The following is a 17,562-nucleotide window of genomic DNA, read 5'->3' on the forward strand; positions in this document are numbered from 1 at the left end:
TCGATCTACCTGTCAGTTTTCGTTCCTACCCTCACCTATGGTCATGAAGGCTGGGTCATGACCGAAAGAACGAGATCCAGGGTACAAGCGGCCGAAATGGGTTTCCTCAGGAGGGTGGCTGGCGTCTCCCTTAGAGATAGGGTTAGAAGCTCAGTCATCCGTGAGGAGCTCGGAGTAGAGCCGCTGCTCCTTTGCATCGAAAGGAGCCAGTTGAGGTGGTTCGGGCATCTGGTAAGGATGCCCCCTGGGCGCCTCCCTAGGGAGGTGTTCCAGGCACGTCCAGCTGGGAGGAGGCCTCGGGGAAGACCCAGGACTAGGTGGAGGGATTATATCTCCAACCTGGCCTGGGAACGCCTCGGGATCCCCCAGTCAGAGCTGGTTAATGTTGCTCGGGAAAGGGAAGTTTGGGGTCCCCTGCTGGAGCTGCTCCCCCCGCGACCCGACACCGGATAAGCGGACGAAGATGGATGGATGGATGGATGGATTAAGTCAATGTTTGTTTTGCTGTGTGCAGAATTTACAGGACAGTTGGAAAAAATATGAAAGCCTGATTAAATCCTATGTTAATGCATATTTTGTGATAAGATATGAAGACCAATGTTAGATACAGTTTTCATGACCTGATTTGGTATTCAAATGGTGAGTATTTAAAAATTTAATTCTATATGCAATAAATGATATCAAACAAGGGACATCTCATTGAAAAGCTTCTACAAGAATTTACTTGAAAATCTTTTTAAATCATATTTAAACAGGGTACAAGTGGTCTGTGATGGGGTTGAACTCCAAAACAACTTTCAGTAAGAAAAAACACTCAATATCGATTAGAATTTCATGCCTGAGGTGGGAAAATGTATTTTCTTAAATGTTTGACTAATCCACTATCACATGAAATGATCAGAAATATAACTATTTAAGGTATAAAAAAAAAAAAAAAGGTATGACCCAAAAGGCACCCATCTCAGAGAATCACTCCTGTGCCTATGTTATCTCCTTATACCTACGCTCTCCGTCTCTGCAAGATTGGGAATGATTGAGATTTCTCTTGGCACAGCTAACAGAAGACAACTTTCAAACAGGTTGCTCACGTCACATCTACGTCTTCAAACTCAGTTTGCAGCTGCGCAGTAACGCTCAGCCATCACCCGAAAAATGCTTCTAATATCCTTCACTGGTTTCCGTCCAGAGCAACGGGATCTGTTGGTCCATCTTTAACTGTCTATGATAAAAACATAGTTAAGGGTAAATGGCAAACATTATGGGACAATGGGCAGACTGGAAGATAGTTCTCAAATATCCAGAATAAAGTGGGAAAGAGCAGAAATATGAACAGAAGCAAGGAGGAGTAGGAGGAGGATGTATTTTCAAGAATGAGGTATGGATACACAATATTAAATAATACTTTGTTAATAATGAAGAAGCATGCAGATGGCAACTGTGTATTCTGTGGTAGTCCAGCGTCTATAGAGCATGTTATTCTACACTGTCCTAAATATCAGGAAGAAAGACAAAGATTAATCTCATAATTGCAAGGAAAACAGTTAAGGTTAAACTTAGAGGAAATTCTACAAAGAAGCTCAGGTGAAATATGTTTTAAATATGTATTAAGCTTCCTGAGGAATACAGGACTAATTAAAAGAATTTAGTTTTCTTTTTGGTTTTGTTTGTTTGTTTTATTTTATTTTTGAATCATACTTGGAAAGGTTAGACTCCAGTACCACACCCCAGTCCAGCTGGTGGCGCCAATGAGCCATTCAAGTTTGTTACCAACCGCCATAAAACCGAAGGAAGAAGAAGATGTTGTTTCCTGATGGCGGAACCATAGACAGTAATGACAACGGTCTGAAAAGGAATCAAGACTTCCCGGTAACAGCAAAGGCACACTTCGACTCATTGTGAAAGGTATTTATGAATGTGTTATGCACTCGAAAATGGCACAAGTGGTCATTAAATGTAACGGAAGTGTTGATATGCTTTCCTCTCGGTAGCTAACGTTTACTAGCTAGCTAGCTATATCTATGGCTAGCTAGCTAGCTAGATAACGCTAGTAAAAACACCCAAAATGGCTGCTATGTGGTTCTACGTAGGGTGGTCGTTTATTCTCCGGTTTTCATTATGATTTGTCCGAAGAAATACGGCGTTTATTTTGTCATACTATTAACAGTTGCGTATATATGTATTAAGTGTGCAGTGACCCGGTCTGTGTGAATTTTAATCCAAATATTACACGGGTGTTTGTGGTTCAGAAACACTGGTGCCTTAGCTGTGCAGGCAATTCTACGCGACATGCACGCAGTACTAAAAGCAAGGCGAGGCAGCTTTATTTGTATAGCACGTTTCAGCAACAGGGCAATTCAAAGTGCTTTTCATAAAAAATTAAAGAGCAGTTCAAAACAATTAAAAATATAAAAACTGATATAATACGAGAAAACTGTACATTGCAGTTATAAGTAATAAACAATTCTTTAAAGAAAGGCAACATTATAAAGAGGTCTCCAGCCTTGAATTAAAAGAGCTGGGAGTTGCGGCGGACCTGCAGTTTTCTGGGAGTTTGTTTCAGATATGTGGAACATTAAAAACTGAAAGCTGCTTCTACCTGTTTAGTTCTGACTCTGGGGACAACAAGCAGACCTGTCCCAGACGACCTGAGAGGTCTGGGTGGTTCATAATGTAGCAGCAGATCAGAAATGTATTTTTGCCCTAAACCGTTTAGTGCTTTATAAACCAACAGAAGTATTTTGAAATCAATTTTTCGAGGGACAGGAAGCCACTGTAAATACCTCAGAACTTGAGTGATGTGATCCACTTTCTTGGTCTTCGTGAGGACTCCGCTGTAGCTGTCTGATTGATTTTTAACGGAGTGTATCTAAATATTAGCAAGGTTCGTCTGTATAACGGTCTGAGTTGTACGAGAATGTTTACAATCCTCTGAATACAGTGGGGGAAATAAGTATTTGACCCCTTGCTGATTTTGCAGGTTTGCCCACTTACAAAGAATGCAAAAATCTACAATTTTAATCATATGTACATTCTAACAGTGAAAGACAGAATCCCAAAGAAAATTCCAGAAAATCACATCATATGAATTTATTAAAATTGATAACCATCTGATGAGGAAAAACAAGTATTTGACCCCCTGGACAAACAGCATGTTAATATTTTGTAGAAAAGCCATTATTGGCCAGCACAGATGTCAAACGGTTTTTATAGTTGGTGACAAGGTTTGTGCACATTTCGGCAGGGATGTTGGCCCACTCCTCCCTGCAGACAGCCTCCAAATCATTCAGGTTCCGAGGTTGTCGCCTGGCAACTCGAATTTTAAGCTCCCTCCAAAGATTTTCAATCGGATTCAGGTCTGGAGACTGGCTAGGCCACTCCAGAACCTTGATGTGCTTCTTCTTCAGCCACTCTTTTGTTGCTTTGGCGGTGTGCTTAGGGTCGTTGTCGTGCTGAAACACCCATCCTCGACCCATCTTCAGCTCTCTCACTGAGGGAAGGAGATGTCGGTCCAGAATTCCACGATACATGGCCCCGCCCATCCTCCCCTCAATACGATGGAGTTGTCCCGTCCCCTTGGCTGAAAAGCACCCCCAAAGCATGATGTTGCCACCACCATGCTTGACGGTGGGGATGGTGTTCTTTGGGTTGTACTCGGTGTTCTTTGCCTCCAAACACGACGAGTTGAGTTGAGGCCAAAAAGTTCTATTTTGGTCTCATCTGACCACATCACCTTCTTCCAGGCCTCTTCTGAGTCGTCCAGGTGGTGAATGGCGAACTTCATGCGGGCCTGTACATGTTTCTTCTTGAGCAGGGGGACCTTGCGTGCGCTGCAGGATTTCAATCCATGACGGCGTAGTGTGTTACCAACCGTTTCTTTTTGTAACTGTGGTCCCAGCTGCCTTCAGTTGATTCATCAGTTCCCCCCTTGTGGTTTTGGGATGATTCCTCACCGTTCGCATGATCAGGTACACCCCACGAGGCAAGATCTTGTGTGGAGGCCCAGACCGAGGGAGGTTGGCGGTGGTGTGGTGCTTCTTCCATTTCCTGATAACTGCACCGACAGTTGATCTTTTCTCTCCAAGTTGCTTTCCGATTCTCTTGTAGCCCATCCCAGCCTTGTGCAGATCAACAATCTTGTCCCTGATGTCCGTAGAAAGCTCTTTGGTCTTGCCCATGGTGGGGATGTTGGATGCTGGTTGTTTGGGTGTTGACAGGTGTCTTTTATACAGGTAACGAGGTGAGGCAGGTGTATTTGATGTAGATAATTGGTTCGGATTGGGGCTGTGTCTTAAAGAAAGACTAACTGGCTTGTAGGAGCCAGAATACTTGCTGTTTGTCCAGGGGGTCAAATACTTGTTTTTCCTCATCAGATGGTTATCAATTTTAATAAATTCATATGATGTGATTTTCTGGAATTTTCTTTGGGATTCTGTTTTTCACTGTTAGAATGTACATATGATTAAAATTGTAGATTTTTGCATTCTTTGTAAGTGGGCAAACCTGCAAAATCAGCAAGGGGTCAAATACTTATTTCCCCCACTGTATATACCTGTCTGCACATCCAGACCACTAATGCACATATCTCTCTGTCGAAAACGTGCAGATGGATGAAATGGTTGCATTTATTCAACCGATGAATTTAAGCAGTGTGAGAAGTCAGCACTTTAGTTTTTATAACAAGAAGAGATGCTGAGGCTTGGATGTTGTTGCTTCAACTGCTTTTTTTTTCTGTTGAAATACACAATTATGTGGGAACTTTCTATTTGGGGAATTTTCTGTGCAGCTAATGTTACTCAACATTAGTGAAATGTATGTGAAGTAGCTGTAAAGGTATTCTAAACAAACTGCTACGACCCTTTTGGAGAAATTGTCAGACATAACGATATTCCGGACATATTGTTTTATGTATCCAGGCTTTTTTTTTTTTATATAAATACTGTCAAATCACAGAAGATATTTTTGCATCATGTTATCCACTTGTACACTTTTGCCCTCCTTTTTTTTTTTTTTTTTTTTTTTTGTATTGGGAATTATGTCAACCTGCATGTGATATCCTTTTCACTTAGGCTAAATGCTGCTTTGGTTTTGACCTTTTAGCTTAACCTTAAACAACATCTGGTGAGCTGATTAGAAATAAAATGAATGTGATATCTATCACTTAAATACTGCTTTACGTTACTTTGACCGTTTAGCTTAACCTTAAAGGTCCCATGGCATGACAATTTCACTTTATGAGGTTTTTTAACATTAATATGAGTTCCCCCAGCCTGCCTATGGTCCCCCAGTGACTAGAAATGGTGATAGGTGTAAACCAAGCCCTGGGTATCCTGCTCTGCCTTTTGAGAAAATGAAAGCGTGAGTGAATGAGTCGTTTTGGAATCTGCTTGTTATGAGGTCATAACAAGCAAGGTTACCTCCCCTTTCTCTGCTTTGCCTGCCCAGAGAATTTGGCCCACCCATGAGAGAGAGACATCATGGCTTTCAAACGAGAAAAGTGGCAGTTGGTCAAGGCCACACCCCCACCCTCCACCTTGCCCCCCCCTCTCTCCTCCTCAATAGCTACAGACACAGAAATGGAACATCCTAAGGAAAGCTCATTGTGGGACTGGCTCTAGTGGCTGTAGTTCTGCACCAAAGCTGAATTTCGGGAAAGAGACTTCAGCTACAGTATTAGGGGACCACTAAGGTCTATATAAAAGAGACTTCAGGTACAGTATTAGGGGAGCACTAAGGTCTATATAAAAGAGACTTCAGGTACAGTATTAGGGGACCACTAAGGTCTATATAAAAGAGACTTCAGGTACAGTATTAGGGGACCACTAAGGTCTATATAAAAGAGACTTCAGGTACAGTATTAGGGGACCACTAAGGTCTATATAAAAGACTTCAGATACAGTATTAGGGGACCACTAAGGTCTATATAAAAGAGACTTCAGGTACAGTATTAGGGGACCACTAAGGTCTATATAAAAGAGACTTCAGGTACAGTATTAGGGGACCACTAAGGTCTATATAAAAGAGACTTCAGGTACAGTATTAGGGGACCACTAAGGTCTATATAAAAGAGACTTCAGATACAGTATTAAGGGACCACTAAGGCCTATATAAAAGCATCCAAAGAGCACCATGTCATGGGACCTTTTAAACATCTGGTGAGCTGATTAGAAATAAAATGAATGTGATATCTTCGTCACTTAAATGCTGCTTTGCTTTACTTTGACCGTTTAGCTTAACCTTAAACAACATCTGGTGAGCTGATTAGAAATAAAATTATCTATTTGTCACTGGTATAGTTTGCCCATGCCCAGCATGCAAACTCGCTTTTTCTTCTGAAAAGCTAATATTTGGTCAAAGGTTGCTCTGCTTGGTCTGTTAAAAGGAAACCTGTCCTCAAGGACTGAAACAAATTGATTGTGCACGGTGCACACCAAATTATGTTTTGGTATATTTATGGGTAATTATACCAAAAACAAGCTAAATATTTAGATCAGATGAATTGTCATGTCTAATGATAGTCTGTGACCAAAGATTTGTGCAAATAGTGTACATTGTCACCCTAGCTTCAGTGGACTTGCTTTCTTACTTTTGGTCTTGCAAGACATATTAAGTATGTCAAACAGGCCTACATGTTGTTAAAGATGTTTTTGTAAGTGCTCACCACTCTTACTAGCGTTATGCAAAGAAAAATTTACATTTTCCAGGACATGGTGAGTGTGATTTTAGAATTGGTAGCATTGCAATGCTGTAATGTTACCTGCAGGAAATATTCAGGGAAAAACTGCACTACATTTTGTAGAAATATTTTGTTCTGCTGTGAACATTTTGGCAAAGAAGCTGCCATGTGTGGACAAAGTCCACTGTATTGTAATGTTGAACATGCATTGCAGGCTAGCAAGTGTTTTTTCGGAAGCAGGATTATATCTTTTTCCCTTTTTCTTTGAGGCCAAGAGCTTTAGGGTTCTTTGTAGTGTCCCAATAGGTTAAATCCATATTTTGCATTTTTCTTTTTCATGGTGTTTGTTGATTCAGTGTTGCATAATGTTACTTTGCTTTCCCGTCCTGAAAGAAAAGCCCAGGGGGACTACAGGAAGGAGATCTTGAAGCGATTTCTTAGTGGTTGACACATTTTTAAAGGAAGGAAACTACAAACAAAATGAGGATTGAGCCAACTTATTATTTAAAAAAAAAGACTCAAAGCTACTTTTGAAATGAGAAATTAAAGCTTGTTCATCTGTAATAGTATATCTCTGCTTTCCACCTCACAGCCTCGCTGTGCACACCGACAGTAATTTGCACCTTGCTCCTACCCTTCATTTGGAGCCCAGTGCAACCGTCTCCGTTGCCAGCAGCACCAGAGGGACCCATTTCATATTTGGACCTGTTGCTGCTGCTGTGACAGCTCTCCGATTGGCTCAGATTGAAACTCGGGCGCAGATTGCTCTTCAGCAGCTTGCTACTCTAGTGACCATAACTGTTGGCAACCAATTTCACAACAACAACAACGAATTTGCAGTGGCATTACCTACTCACCTGGCTCTCCTAAGTCTTCTCAATAGACAGCAGGTGTCAGCTGCTGGGTTTAACGTGGACACAAACTGAAAAACGTACAGATACACACACACACAACAAACTGTCTGCTACCATGTACCACCACCACTCCCAGCAACAAGGGCCACAGCCCTTCTCTAATGGGCCCAGGCCTCCTCATCATCAGCCCCCTCCAAATCAACATCAGAATCCTTCTCCCTCTAATGTGCTGTCGCAGGCGATGGTTTTCCAGTTTCCTCGTCCCACCCAGCTCCCTGATGAGCTAGAGTCCGCCCTGGCTATCCGGGGTGCTAGGGACATGGATCACCGTCTCATCGACCATACGAACCGACCGAACCAACACCAGAACCAAGGCTCAGGTTCTGGGATCAGTCAACATGGAAGCTACGGCTCTAACTTGATAACACCCACCTCTGATAATCAGCCTGGCCACCAGCAAGGAGTAGACTGGTCAAACTACCAACCTCCAGCTAAACTGTTTGCCAATCCTCTACCCAGTGCTAGCCACCAGTCCCAACGACACCAGGGCCCTCAACAGCAGCCACCGAGCAGCCACGCTGGAACAAGCATCCAAAACTGGACTTCCCCCGGAAGTGACTCAGCAACATCCCAATCCCGGCACCCCCATGGTGGCGGGGGGGATGGTCAGGCTTTGTACACACCAGAGAGTGCAGGGAGCATCTTGGCTAGCTTTGGACTTTCAAATGAGGACTTAGAAGTGCTGAGTCACTACCCTGATGATCAGCTAACGCCAGACACTTTACCATTCATACTCCGTGACATCCAGATCAACAAGTCAGGCAACCAGAAAACTGTTGCTTCCTCATCTTCGTTCTCACGTAGCCATGATATGTCACTGCCTCCTTCCCGCTCTTCACCGTTGGCCCGTTCACGCACACCAGAAGTGCCCAGCCTTCTCACTGTTACACAGACGGCAGGTAAAGTCATTGACTATGGTCATGCCAGTCGGGCAAAGGACGAGAGTGGTACCAGAGAGACTTTCAAAAGAGAGCCGCTGTCCAGTGATAGGACAGTTAAAATGTACCCATCCTCGTCCTCATCAGCTCCAAAATTGGATAAAGTTGAAAGGCGGCAGATTCGTTTGGAACATAGTGAATCAAGCAAGCACGGAGACCGGGACTATCGCAGGACCAGTAGCGACCATCGCAAGTGCAGTCGGTCACCTGGGAGAGAATTTCCATCATCCAAATCTCGTAATCTAGACCGAGACTACAGGCGTGAAGGACCCATACCTAGGCCCTCATCTGAAACCAAGAACAATGCTTCCTTGCGGCGGTCTCTCTCCTCTTCGTCTGGCTCAAAACCACGCAGCAGCAAGAAGTTACCTACCCCCACCATGATAAGTGATTTCTCAGCTGTGTCTCCAAAGGTGTATCCCCATACCTGCTCCCTGTGCCACATACAGTGTGATGAGGAAAAGGTGAGTGCCAACATGCCCTCGTACCAATGTCTGAAAGGAGTACATTCACATGTTTAGTTTTATTCTGCAGCCTTTCTTCAACAGGCAGTTGTCGAGATGAGTGATTCTGATGTCCTTCAAGTAGTGTTTTGAATGGTTTGCAATTTCCTGTGAAATAAGTAGACCTATATGATCCAGCTAGCTTCTAGCCAGCAAAACCCATTTTTAAAAAAAAAAATGAATATTAACTATGCGAGCATACTGTAGTTTCCTTTTGAAAGCTTCAAGCCAGATATTTGTACGACACATTGTAATAACTCCGTGTGGACCATAACAGAAAAATAACTTTTGGTACTAGACACCTAATCAGGCCAAAAAAACCAACATCATGGCTAAAAGCTAGAGATGCCCCGATCAAGTTTTTTTTTTTTTTTTTTTTTTTTTTTTTCTTCCACCCATCGTCAATGAGCCAATTGTGTCAAATATCGTTTTTTGTTTTGTCCTAGCAGCTGCTATCTGTTAGTTATTAGGTATGTTAATTGTTAACTGACAATAAGACCGACTAATACTATCACTTAAACAGTTTTTGCATAATAAAAAGAGACTATACAATATCTGCATTTAAAAAAAACAACGGCAACTTTTGTGGCTCTCTGCTGGACGGTGCTTACAGCTGATGGTTGATGTTTTGACTTTAGTTACTGACAGAAATGGTAGTGAGCAGATGAACCAGGCTTCTAAATTCCCCTCAGAAGATATTTGTGAAAAGACAACTGTCTGGTGAAGTAAAACAAGACTTTAGGCAAGGCAGCTTTATTTGTATAGCACATTTCAGCAACAGGGCAATTCAAAATGCTTTACATAAAACATTAAAGAGCAGTTAGAAAACAATTAAACAATTTAAAAACATTAAAGACAAGAATAAAATGTACAGTGCAGTATAAGAATTTAAAGACCGACTTCTCAAGCAGTTCAATCCATATTTTTGCCTCATCTCACCAACAATGGGCCATGATGCTTCACATGGATTGGAGGTTTCATTACCCATGATGACAGAAACTTTAGTATATTTTTCAAGGTGTCCCAAAAAGGTCGGGAGTGCCCTTCCTTTTTTTTTTTTTTTTTTTTTTTTTTTTTGAGCCACAAAACATGTTTCGAAGCACTATGCTACTTTTACAGGTATAGCCACAAGTATTAAAAGCTACAACTTTGAACTACTTTTTCAAATGCTACAGTTTCTCATCTAGAAGTTTCATTTGCAAGTCTATTGAACTTTTTCACATAACCACGAGAGGGGTATATGCAGAGAAGAAAAGTACTTTGGCTGTTTTGCTTATTAAATAAATAATTAAATCCAGCATTATGACATTTTGTGAAGTACCAGGCCTCTTTACAGTGCAAAGGAAATGTACAATAAAGAAACAAACCATCCATTTTATTCCTGGAAAATCATGAAATAAATCAAATTGTCATTGAGACATGTTTCACATGGCATTTTAGGGGTGTACTGTTCAATAATTCAGGTTATGTTATAAGGGAAAGTTCAATTTAAAAAGTTACTGTAAATATGAACTTTTATACTTTAGCTACATGTTTTCATATCTATAAATGGTCAGGGAAAATGTCTACAAGATACAATTATGTATATATACATTTTCATTTTGTTTTAAAAAAAATGGCTAATACTAAAAAGTTGGTATGAACTGATCAAAGCATAATAGAAATATTTCTTCCTATTCCTTTGTTCTCTGAGAAAATCTAGTGCTTTGGAATGGAGTTGCTCATGTTCTCAAATGGTGTTGTATTTGACTATAAGTAGGAATAACTGTTTTTAAAATGACTTGTACTATGCTTTAGTGTTCTAACAGTATTTTTTTGTAGTTAAATGTGACTGTCTAAATTTCTCAAATATGCCAAGCGTATATTTGGACAAAAGCGGCCTGTAGCCTGATGAATAAATAGTCCCTTATCATCAATCAATTGCATGTATGATCTAGCAGTGAAGTGGTCTTTTTCAACAATGACCGTAAGGTTCTATATGGTTGTTAGGTGTCAAACTGTAAACCTATTGGTTTATTTTAATGTTTGTAGTAGGGCTGGGCAAAAAAAAAAGATCCCTGATTTTGTTTCACAAACAATTTGATTTACGATTTTAAATAGTCATCATTTATTTCCCACCTACTTAAAATCAATCTGCAGGTGGACAAAGTAATTGTTAAAAACAAGTTTTAACTTTATTTTGTTTTGACTCATGCACATACACATGGGGCATGTATACCATTATGATTATTCATGCCAATTTTGTAGAAATATATATTGGTTTGAGTGTTTCCCCTACCATTGTTTTTGGAGGGGTGGCCCTCTACAGACCTCTGCCACAGCTCAGTTGTATCAGCGGCATTTAGTAGATGTGTTGAGCCACAACAGAGCTCCTCAACACCAGCTCCGCTGCTCTGCATGGTGCTCCGTCAGGTCAGCGGTAGTTCAGTTCTCTGAGAATAGGTGACTGTGAGCCGGGTACAGATCACTGTGAGCTGCCGGTCATTTTGGCAGAGATTAAGGTTAAGAAAGTAATGAAACGACTAGTTAAGAAAAGAACAAACATTAGACCCTGCCGTTTCCATGTTGTTTGTGTATCTCTATGGCAAACGCCAAATGGGGGAGGGCTGCCCATTCAGAACTACGGGAGCCCAGAGGTGAGAGTAGGCGGAGAAAACTGATTTTCATTTAAAAAAAGTCTACGTTAAATACACATTCGAGTTAATTGATGAAATCGACTTATCGCCCAGCCCTATTTTGTAGACTTGTTGAACATGGGGAAGTACGCCACAGGCTGTGACAGGAATTCCATAAAGCACAGGCAACAGATTGGTCGATGAGCAGATAGTGGTTTAATAAATGGTTTGTCCTCGTTAGGTCTTGGAACATAACTTAGTAAGTTAACTGAATAGCACTAGCAACAAGAAGTCTAGAAAAATATAGTTTTTTATTTAGTTTCTGCCCTTGATATATAGTGTGTTAATGGTTTTCTATTTCTAGCCAGGACCTGATTAATCCGATATTCAAAGCAAGTCTAAGCAGTGTATTTTTTTTTGTTTTTCTGCTAGCAGTTGTAACATAATGTGGACATGAATATGGCATTACATGGCATAACTGGGCCTCAACTTTTAGTTCAGGGTTTTCAAACAGTGTTAAAAACTGACCCCAGGAAACAAAGATCCATTTGAGTTTTTGTCTCGATACTTAAGCCTTTCACTGTAGATAAATGACTTTGTTTAGTTTTTGCTAGTTTTGTTTATCATCCTACATGTGAATCTACCTATGAGGATTGATTCCATTCGTGTCCGATTGTGATATCTTCCTCTCCCATTTGTCGTTTTTCTACAGGACTGGGTTGACCATATTAACACAGTCAACCACACTGCTGCCTGCAGAGACCTGCGCAACAAGTGAGGACTTTTTTTTTTTTTTTTTTTTTTCCTGCTAAAGCCTTGCATCTCCAGTATATCTTCAGTATTTTGTCATAGTTACTTAGGTAACCATTCTGCATTTAGTTATTAATAGTCAAGAAAGTGTCAAATATGAGGAAAAATAATGTGCATTAAGCAATTTGTTTTAAACAATAAAACGTATGCCCCTTTTGAGACCTGGTTTTAAAATCTGTCCTGAGTGATCTGATCACAGCTGGACAGCTCAACAGTGGCACTACAAATTGCAGATTTTAAACACTACAGCTTTGTATTGATACATGCAATTGCATTTAATAATTCTTTTTTTTAAATTTAGGAGTATTAAATGTTAATTGACATTCTAACCGATGTTTTTATGTGCGTCTCTGAAGGTACCCTGACTGGAAACCAAATCTACCAAGGTCAGTTGGACTCGCAGTGACTAGCAGCCAGTGGGAGTCAGTCCTGTCAGTTGGCAGGTCTCACAAATTTCAAATAACTTGACTGTGCATATACAGCCAATCTGACACAGATCTTATTGTTTTGTTGGTTATCCATTTGAATAAAATGTGTAAAACTTCAGGCTTCATAGAATGTGAAAGTATAGTTAATGTCCATGTTTTAGAATAGGCAATATCAATAACAAAATGATGTGAATAATATTTTTTATTTCTGTTTCAACACAATTTGCTTGCTACCTAATAGTCTGTACCTAATAGTCAATGACCGCTTTGTTTCAAGGTGTGCTTCTTATTTCTGAATATGGGCAATTAAATACACAACACGTTGTATTTACAACAGTTTTAAACAGTTGTTTGTGAGATTTAGAATCCTGAAATCTTAACCAGCCATGTTGCTCAGGCAGCACAAAACGAAAAACAAAACACTGGTATCAACAAGCGGTGATCCGATCACAAGTGGACAGCTCTAAGTAAATGTGTGAATGCACCCAAGACACATTAAGGACGCATTGAGATCTGACCACTCGCATTCAATTAGGGGATGGTTTGTGTCTCACACGGCCACATTGATGGACCGCCTACTCAACTGACGTTCTCCTGCGTAAGCGTAACTATGTAGTCCTTGGTTTGTCCGTGACGTCTGAGCCATTTGTAGCTCTGTGTATTTTAGCCGTGTTTTTTTTATTTTTATTTTTAAAAGTATTTCTCATGTCACAGAAATCGCTGTCGGTGATGGGTCGGTGTTTTTCTTCCGCTGCGCTGCACAGATCTGTCATCAATGAAGTTCTTTGTGCCGCAAAGGTGGCAGTGACAGAGGTTCCCATGTGTACTATAATCGCCACTGTTCATCATACACCCAACCGGCACCGGCAGATGCCCGACCGCTAAGGGCCTGGGTCTGTCCGAGGTTTCTGCCTAAAAGTTTTTCCACACCACTCAAGTTTTCCCCCTAAAAGGGAGTTTTTCCTCGCCACTGTTGCACTAAATGCTTACTCTTGGGGGGAATTATTGGAATGATTAGGTCTTTGTAAATTATAGATCGTATGTCTAGACCTACTCTATCTGTAAAGTGTCTTGAGATAACCCTTTTTATGATTTGATAATATAAATAAAATTGAATTGCTGACGTTTCTGTAATACCTAATGATATATGGGACAGTAACAACTAAACGTATACACACACAACAACAAACAATTTTTCATCAAAATATGTAGGATATCTATGCAAACGGAAAAGATGTGCGTTTTTTTTGCACATAGATCGGATAAGTATTATCCGATCCCAAGTGGTCACTCAAGACTCATGCGGAGACTCATTTTGTGTATACTGACGTAGTTAGAGCTGTCCATTTGTGATCGTATCCCCAAAGACGCATGTTAATGACAGGTGTGAACAGGGCCACTGATCTATGCAAATGCAGGGCCTTTGAACTACTACTTGTCTTGTTAATGATTATTTTTTATCTAGTCGGAGTGGACGATACGGCAGCCGTGCTCTGTGGGATCCCAAGGATCACTCTCCATCCCATTCTGCATCTCGATCCCTCTCTTGTTCTCCTACCCCAAGTCCTCCTCACGGCAAACACAGGGTGGGTCGCCCCCACCCCCATAGGCTTTCCACGGGGCCTTACTCTTCTCATCATCAACCTCGCCACCAACACTACACAGGTAGACCACATGCTAGAGAGTAGGCACAATATGTACAAAGTATGAAAATGTAAAGCTTAAGGACATGACATGGGGGCGCGGTCTTAAACAGGCCTTATTTAGGATCCTATTGGCCGACTTCCTTGATATTGGCTTTATTATTTGTAATGAATTAACAATCCATTAAATTACCAATCCAACATTTATTGAAAGCCTTGGTACTGGAGGTACATCGGATGGAAACAATGTGTCATTGTGTCAGTGATGTTTCCCAATGCACATTGTGACCAGTAAATAGTGGAATGGTACATACAAATAAACACTTATTTAATACTTTAACGTGCTTCAGTACTTTCTTCATGCTGGGTATTAAGTGAAAAAAAACAACAACTGATAACTGCGAATATAGGGTGGACATTCAACTGAAGTTGCATTAAATCAGTTTTTTTTTTTCTCAACTACATTTAAGTTCCCTGTTATAGACTAACCATATTCTAACAAGCAATATAAAAAAAAAAAAAAAAAATCCAGTTTATTCCCATTAGTGTGTTGTATTTGTTTGGCTGTTGAGTTCAAATATCACCAATTTTTGCGCAGAATCCCTTACTGCACCTTTTTAATACAGAATTATTTAGTTCTCAAGCATAGCTAAATTTGAATGGCATTACTTATTTTGATACAGGCTTACAGTAGGGTAAGTGACTACTGTGCTTTATTATGTAGGAAATATTGCATTGCACTTGGTATTAGATGACTTTGATCAGAAAAAATATGTCTACTCTAGTATAACCCATCTTTATTTGCTTTCCTAAGAACACAGCCATCGGCTGGACCACAGTCCCCCTCGCTCACATCTAACCTCCGTGGCCCTCAGAGAGCATTGGCCTGAAGGGAGGGACAGGGAATCATCAGGTTAGTCAGTGTGTTTGATTTTTATTTCAAGATTATTTGTTGGCATTTTGAGTTTGAGAGCTTATAGTGTAGAACAAAAAAAAAGCAAGTGGCTTGACATGCGACAAAGGTCCCCAGTCGTAATTAAACCATGGATGTTGCAGGTATGTGTGACATGGAGAATCCCATTTTATTAGATTGCAGAAGTAAACAACCGATCATGGTTTCATAAAAATTGTATAAGCCCAAATTTGAAGAAGCCAGGGTCAATTAGAACTTTTCATAATGACACACAAGGGCTATAAATAACCAAAAAAGCAAGGATTTAATTGATTTTTCTGTTTTTTGTATATTTGTAAATTGACTAAATTTAATTAAATTCTATTTTTGAAAATGTCATCACAATTTTATTTTGCTCCCCTGTCCTCCTCCCTCTGATTCATGACGTGTCTACAGGGGGGTCTTCTCGCAGTGGTGTTAAGCGTCCATATGATTCAACCAAGTTCTCCACTGACATCAGAAGACATCCATCCTCCTCTAAGGCGGGTCATACTTTCAAACATGGACCATTACAGTCCTCTGCCAAAATGGTCAAGAGCGGGAAGAAGCCTGGAACAAAGACGACTAAGATTGGAATTGCCAAGGCTGCTGACAAAGTGGGTGTTTTGGACCAAAATGCAATTTTACAGTTGTTGTCTTTTACAGTTCCAAAGAGAATGAAGGGTAGATCATACAGATTTTGATAATCTTTTGACGTGTGAATATTCAGAACCTTGGTGTGTGTGGCAACAATAGTAAATGTTTCATGTTCTATCTAGACAAGCAGTTTTGCACCTAAATGTGTTGCGTGAGCATCGCAAAAATTTACACAACCACATAACCACCTGCTAGTGTGTCTTTAATCCACTATGTTGATTTAGCGGCAGTTAAATAACTAATTGAAATCTGTTGGTGAAAGTCAAATATTGATTGACTCCTATCAAACTATCATTGGACCATTCCTAATATGAAGATGCTGAGTTCTCTGCTCTGACTGTAGAGGCAGAGAGCATTGTGTCCTATTTGGAATGCCACGCCCACCGTTGGGAAAACAACTCTCCGCTCTCCTGTATCGCATGAAGGTGCCTCATCGTCAATTCTGTCAAACAGAAAAGTGCCTAAAAGCTGCTGTGTGGTGGGATGCACTACCAGCATTGTAAACAACCCCTTACTTAAGTATTTATAAACTGTTGAACCAAAAAGCGCATGGTTTTTTTTTTTAGACATAGGTAGGTACAGACGTGAGCAAAAACTGTGGGATCCTGACACTAACCTACGATATGCCAAACGTAACATTTGCAGCAAGCTTTTTGTTACCAAGTTAAATATCCAAATGTTTTAGGCTAACTATTTCTCAAAGTTAAGCTAATACATGTAACGTCTGGCATATCATTAGGGTAATCTGGCTGACTTCTCATGTCTGTATCCACTGTTCTCTTCATAAAAGCTCAGTTTTTTGGATCGGCAGCTTATGAAAACTTAAGTTAGGGGTTCTTTACATTGTTGGTAGTGAATATCACCACACAGCAGCTTTTAGGCATTTTTCTGTTGTTTGCTAGCAGATGGAATTGCTAAGGAGGCGCCTTCATGCAATACAAATCAATGGAGAACGGCAAGCTGGGAAAACAGCTCCGGTGTGGGTATAGCTACAGAGCAGTCCTTCCAGAAAAATGCAGAGTTTTTTTGTGATTTGTTGCGGGCAAAAAATCCTTGATTATGCGGCACGTTTTCTTAAAAAATGCAATGGAATATGCGGGACATTTATGCAATTTTATGCGCTGAAATTGCGGAAACTTGCAAAAACTGCGGTTTGATGAAAAAGAGGGAAAAAAAAGTGATTCCCCCAACACCCTGCTTTTTGATGATGTTCACATCGCGTAATTACATCCTCTCATAACGTTCCCATGGCAACAGGGGAAAATTCCTGCTCTTGTGTGAAGTAAACGCAACATTTTTCAACTTTCTGTTTTTTTTTTTTTTTTTTTTAACCACGAAAATGCGGGGATTATGAAATCATGCAAGCGCAGAAATCGGCAATTTATGTGGCGTATTTGAAAAAATGCGGCCCCCGCATAAATATGCAGACTTTAGCTGATTATGCATTGAA

General features: G+C 40.5%; 1 protein-coding gene across 1 annotated transcript in view; it reads left to right on the forward strand.

Annotated features, from left to right (window-relative positions):
- The first annotated feature begins 1,198 nt into the window (after positions 1–1,198).
- The window catches only part of LOC114563123 (zinc finger protein 638), a 38,128-nt gene continuing 21,764 nt past the window's right edge, over positions 1,199–17,562 (forward strand). Inside the window, exons 1-8 of the mRNA XM_028589930.1 lie at positions 1,199–1,375; positions 1,704–1,902; positions 7,266–8,989; positions 12,356–12,417; positions 12,810–12,839; positions 14,347–14,546; positions 15,339–15,437; positions 15,873–16,072. Coding sequence (XP_028445731.1) covers positions 7,643–8,989; positions 12,356–12,417; positions 12,810–12,839; positions 14,347–14,546; positions 15,339–15,437; positions 15,873–16,072 — 1,938 coding nt within the window. The 5' untranslated portion in view covers positions 1,199–1,375; positions 1,704–1,902; positions 7,266–7,642. The remainder of the gene's footprint in view (positions 1,376–1,703; positions 1,903–7,265; positions 8,990–12,355; positions 12,418–12,809; positions 12,840–14,346; positions 14,547–15,338; positions 15,438–15,872; positions 16,073–17,562) is intronic.

This window comes from Perca flavescens, chromosome 2 (assembly GCF_004354835.1).
Source record: "Perca flavescens isolate YP-PL-M2 chromosome 2, PFLA_1.0, whole genome shotgun sequence".
NCBI lineage: Eukaryota > Metazoa > Chordata > Actinopteri > Perciformes > Percidae > Perca > Perca flavescens.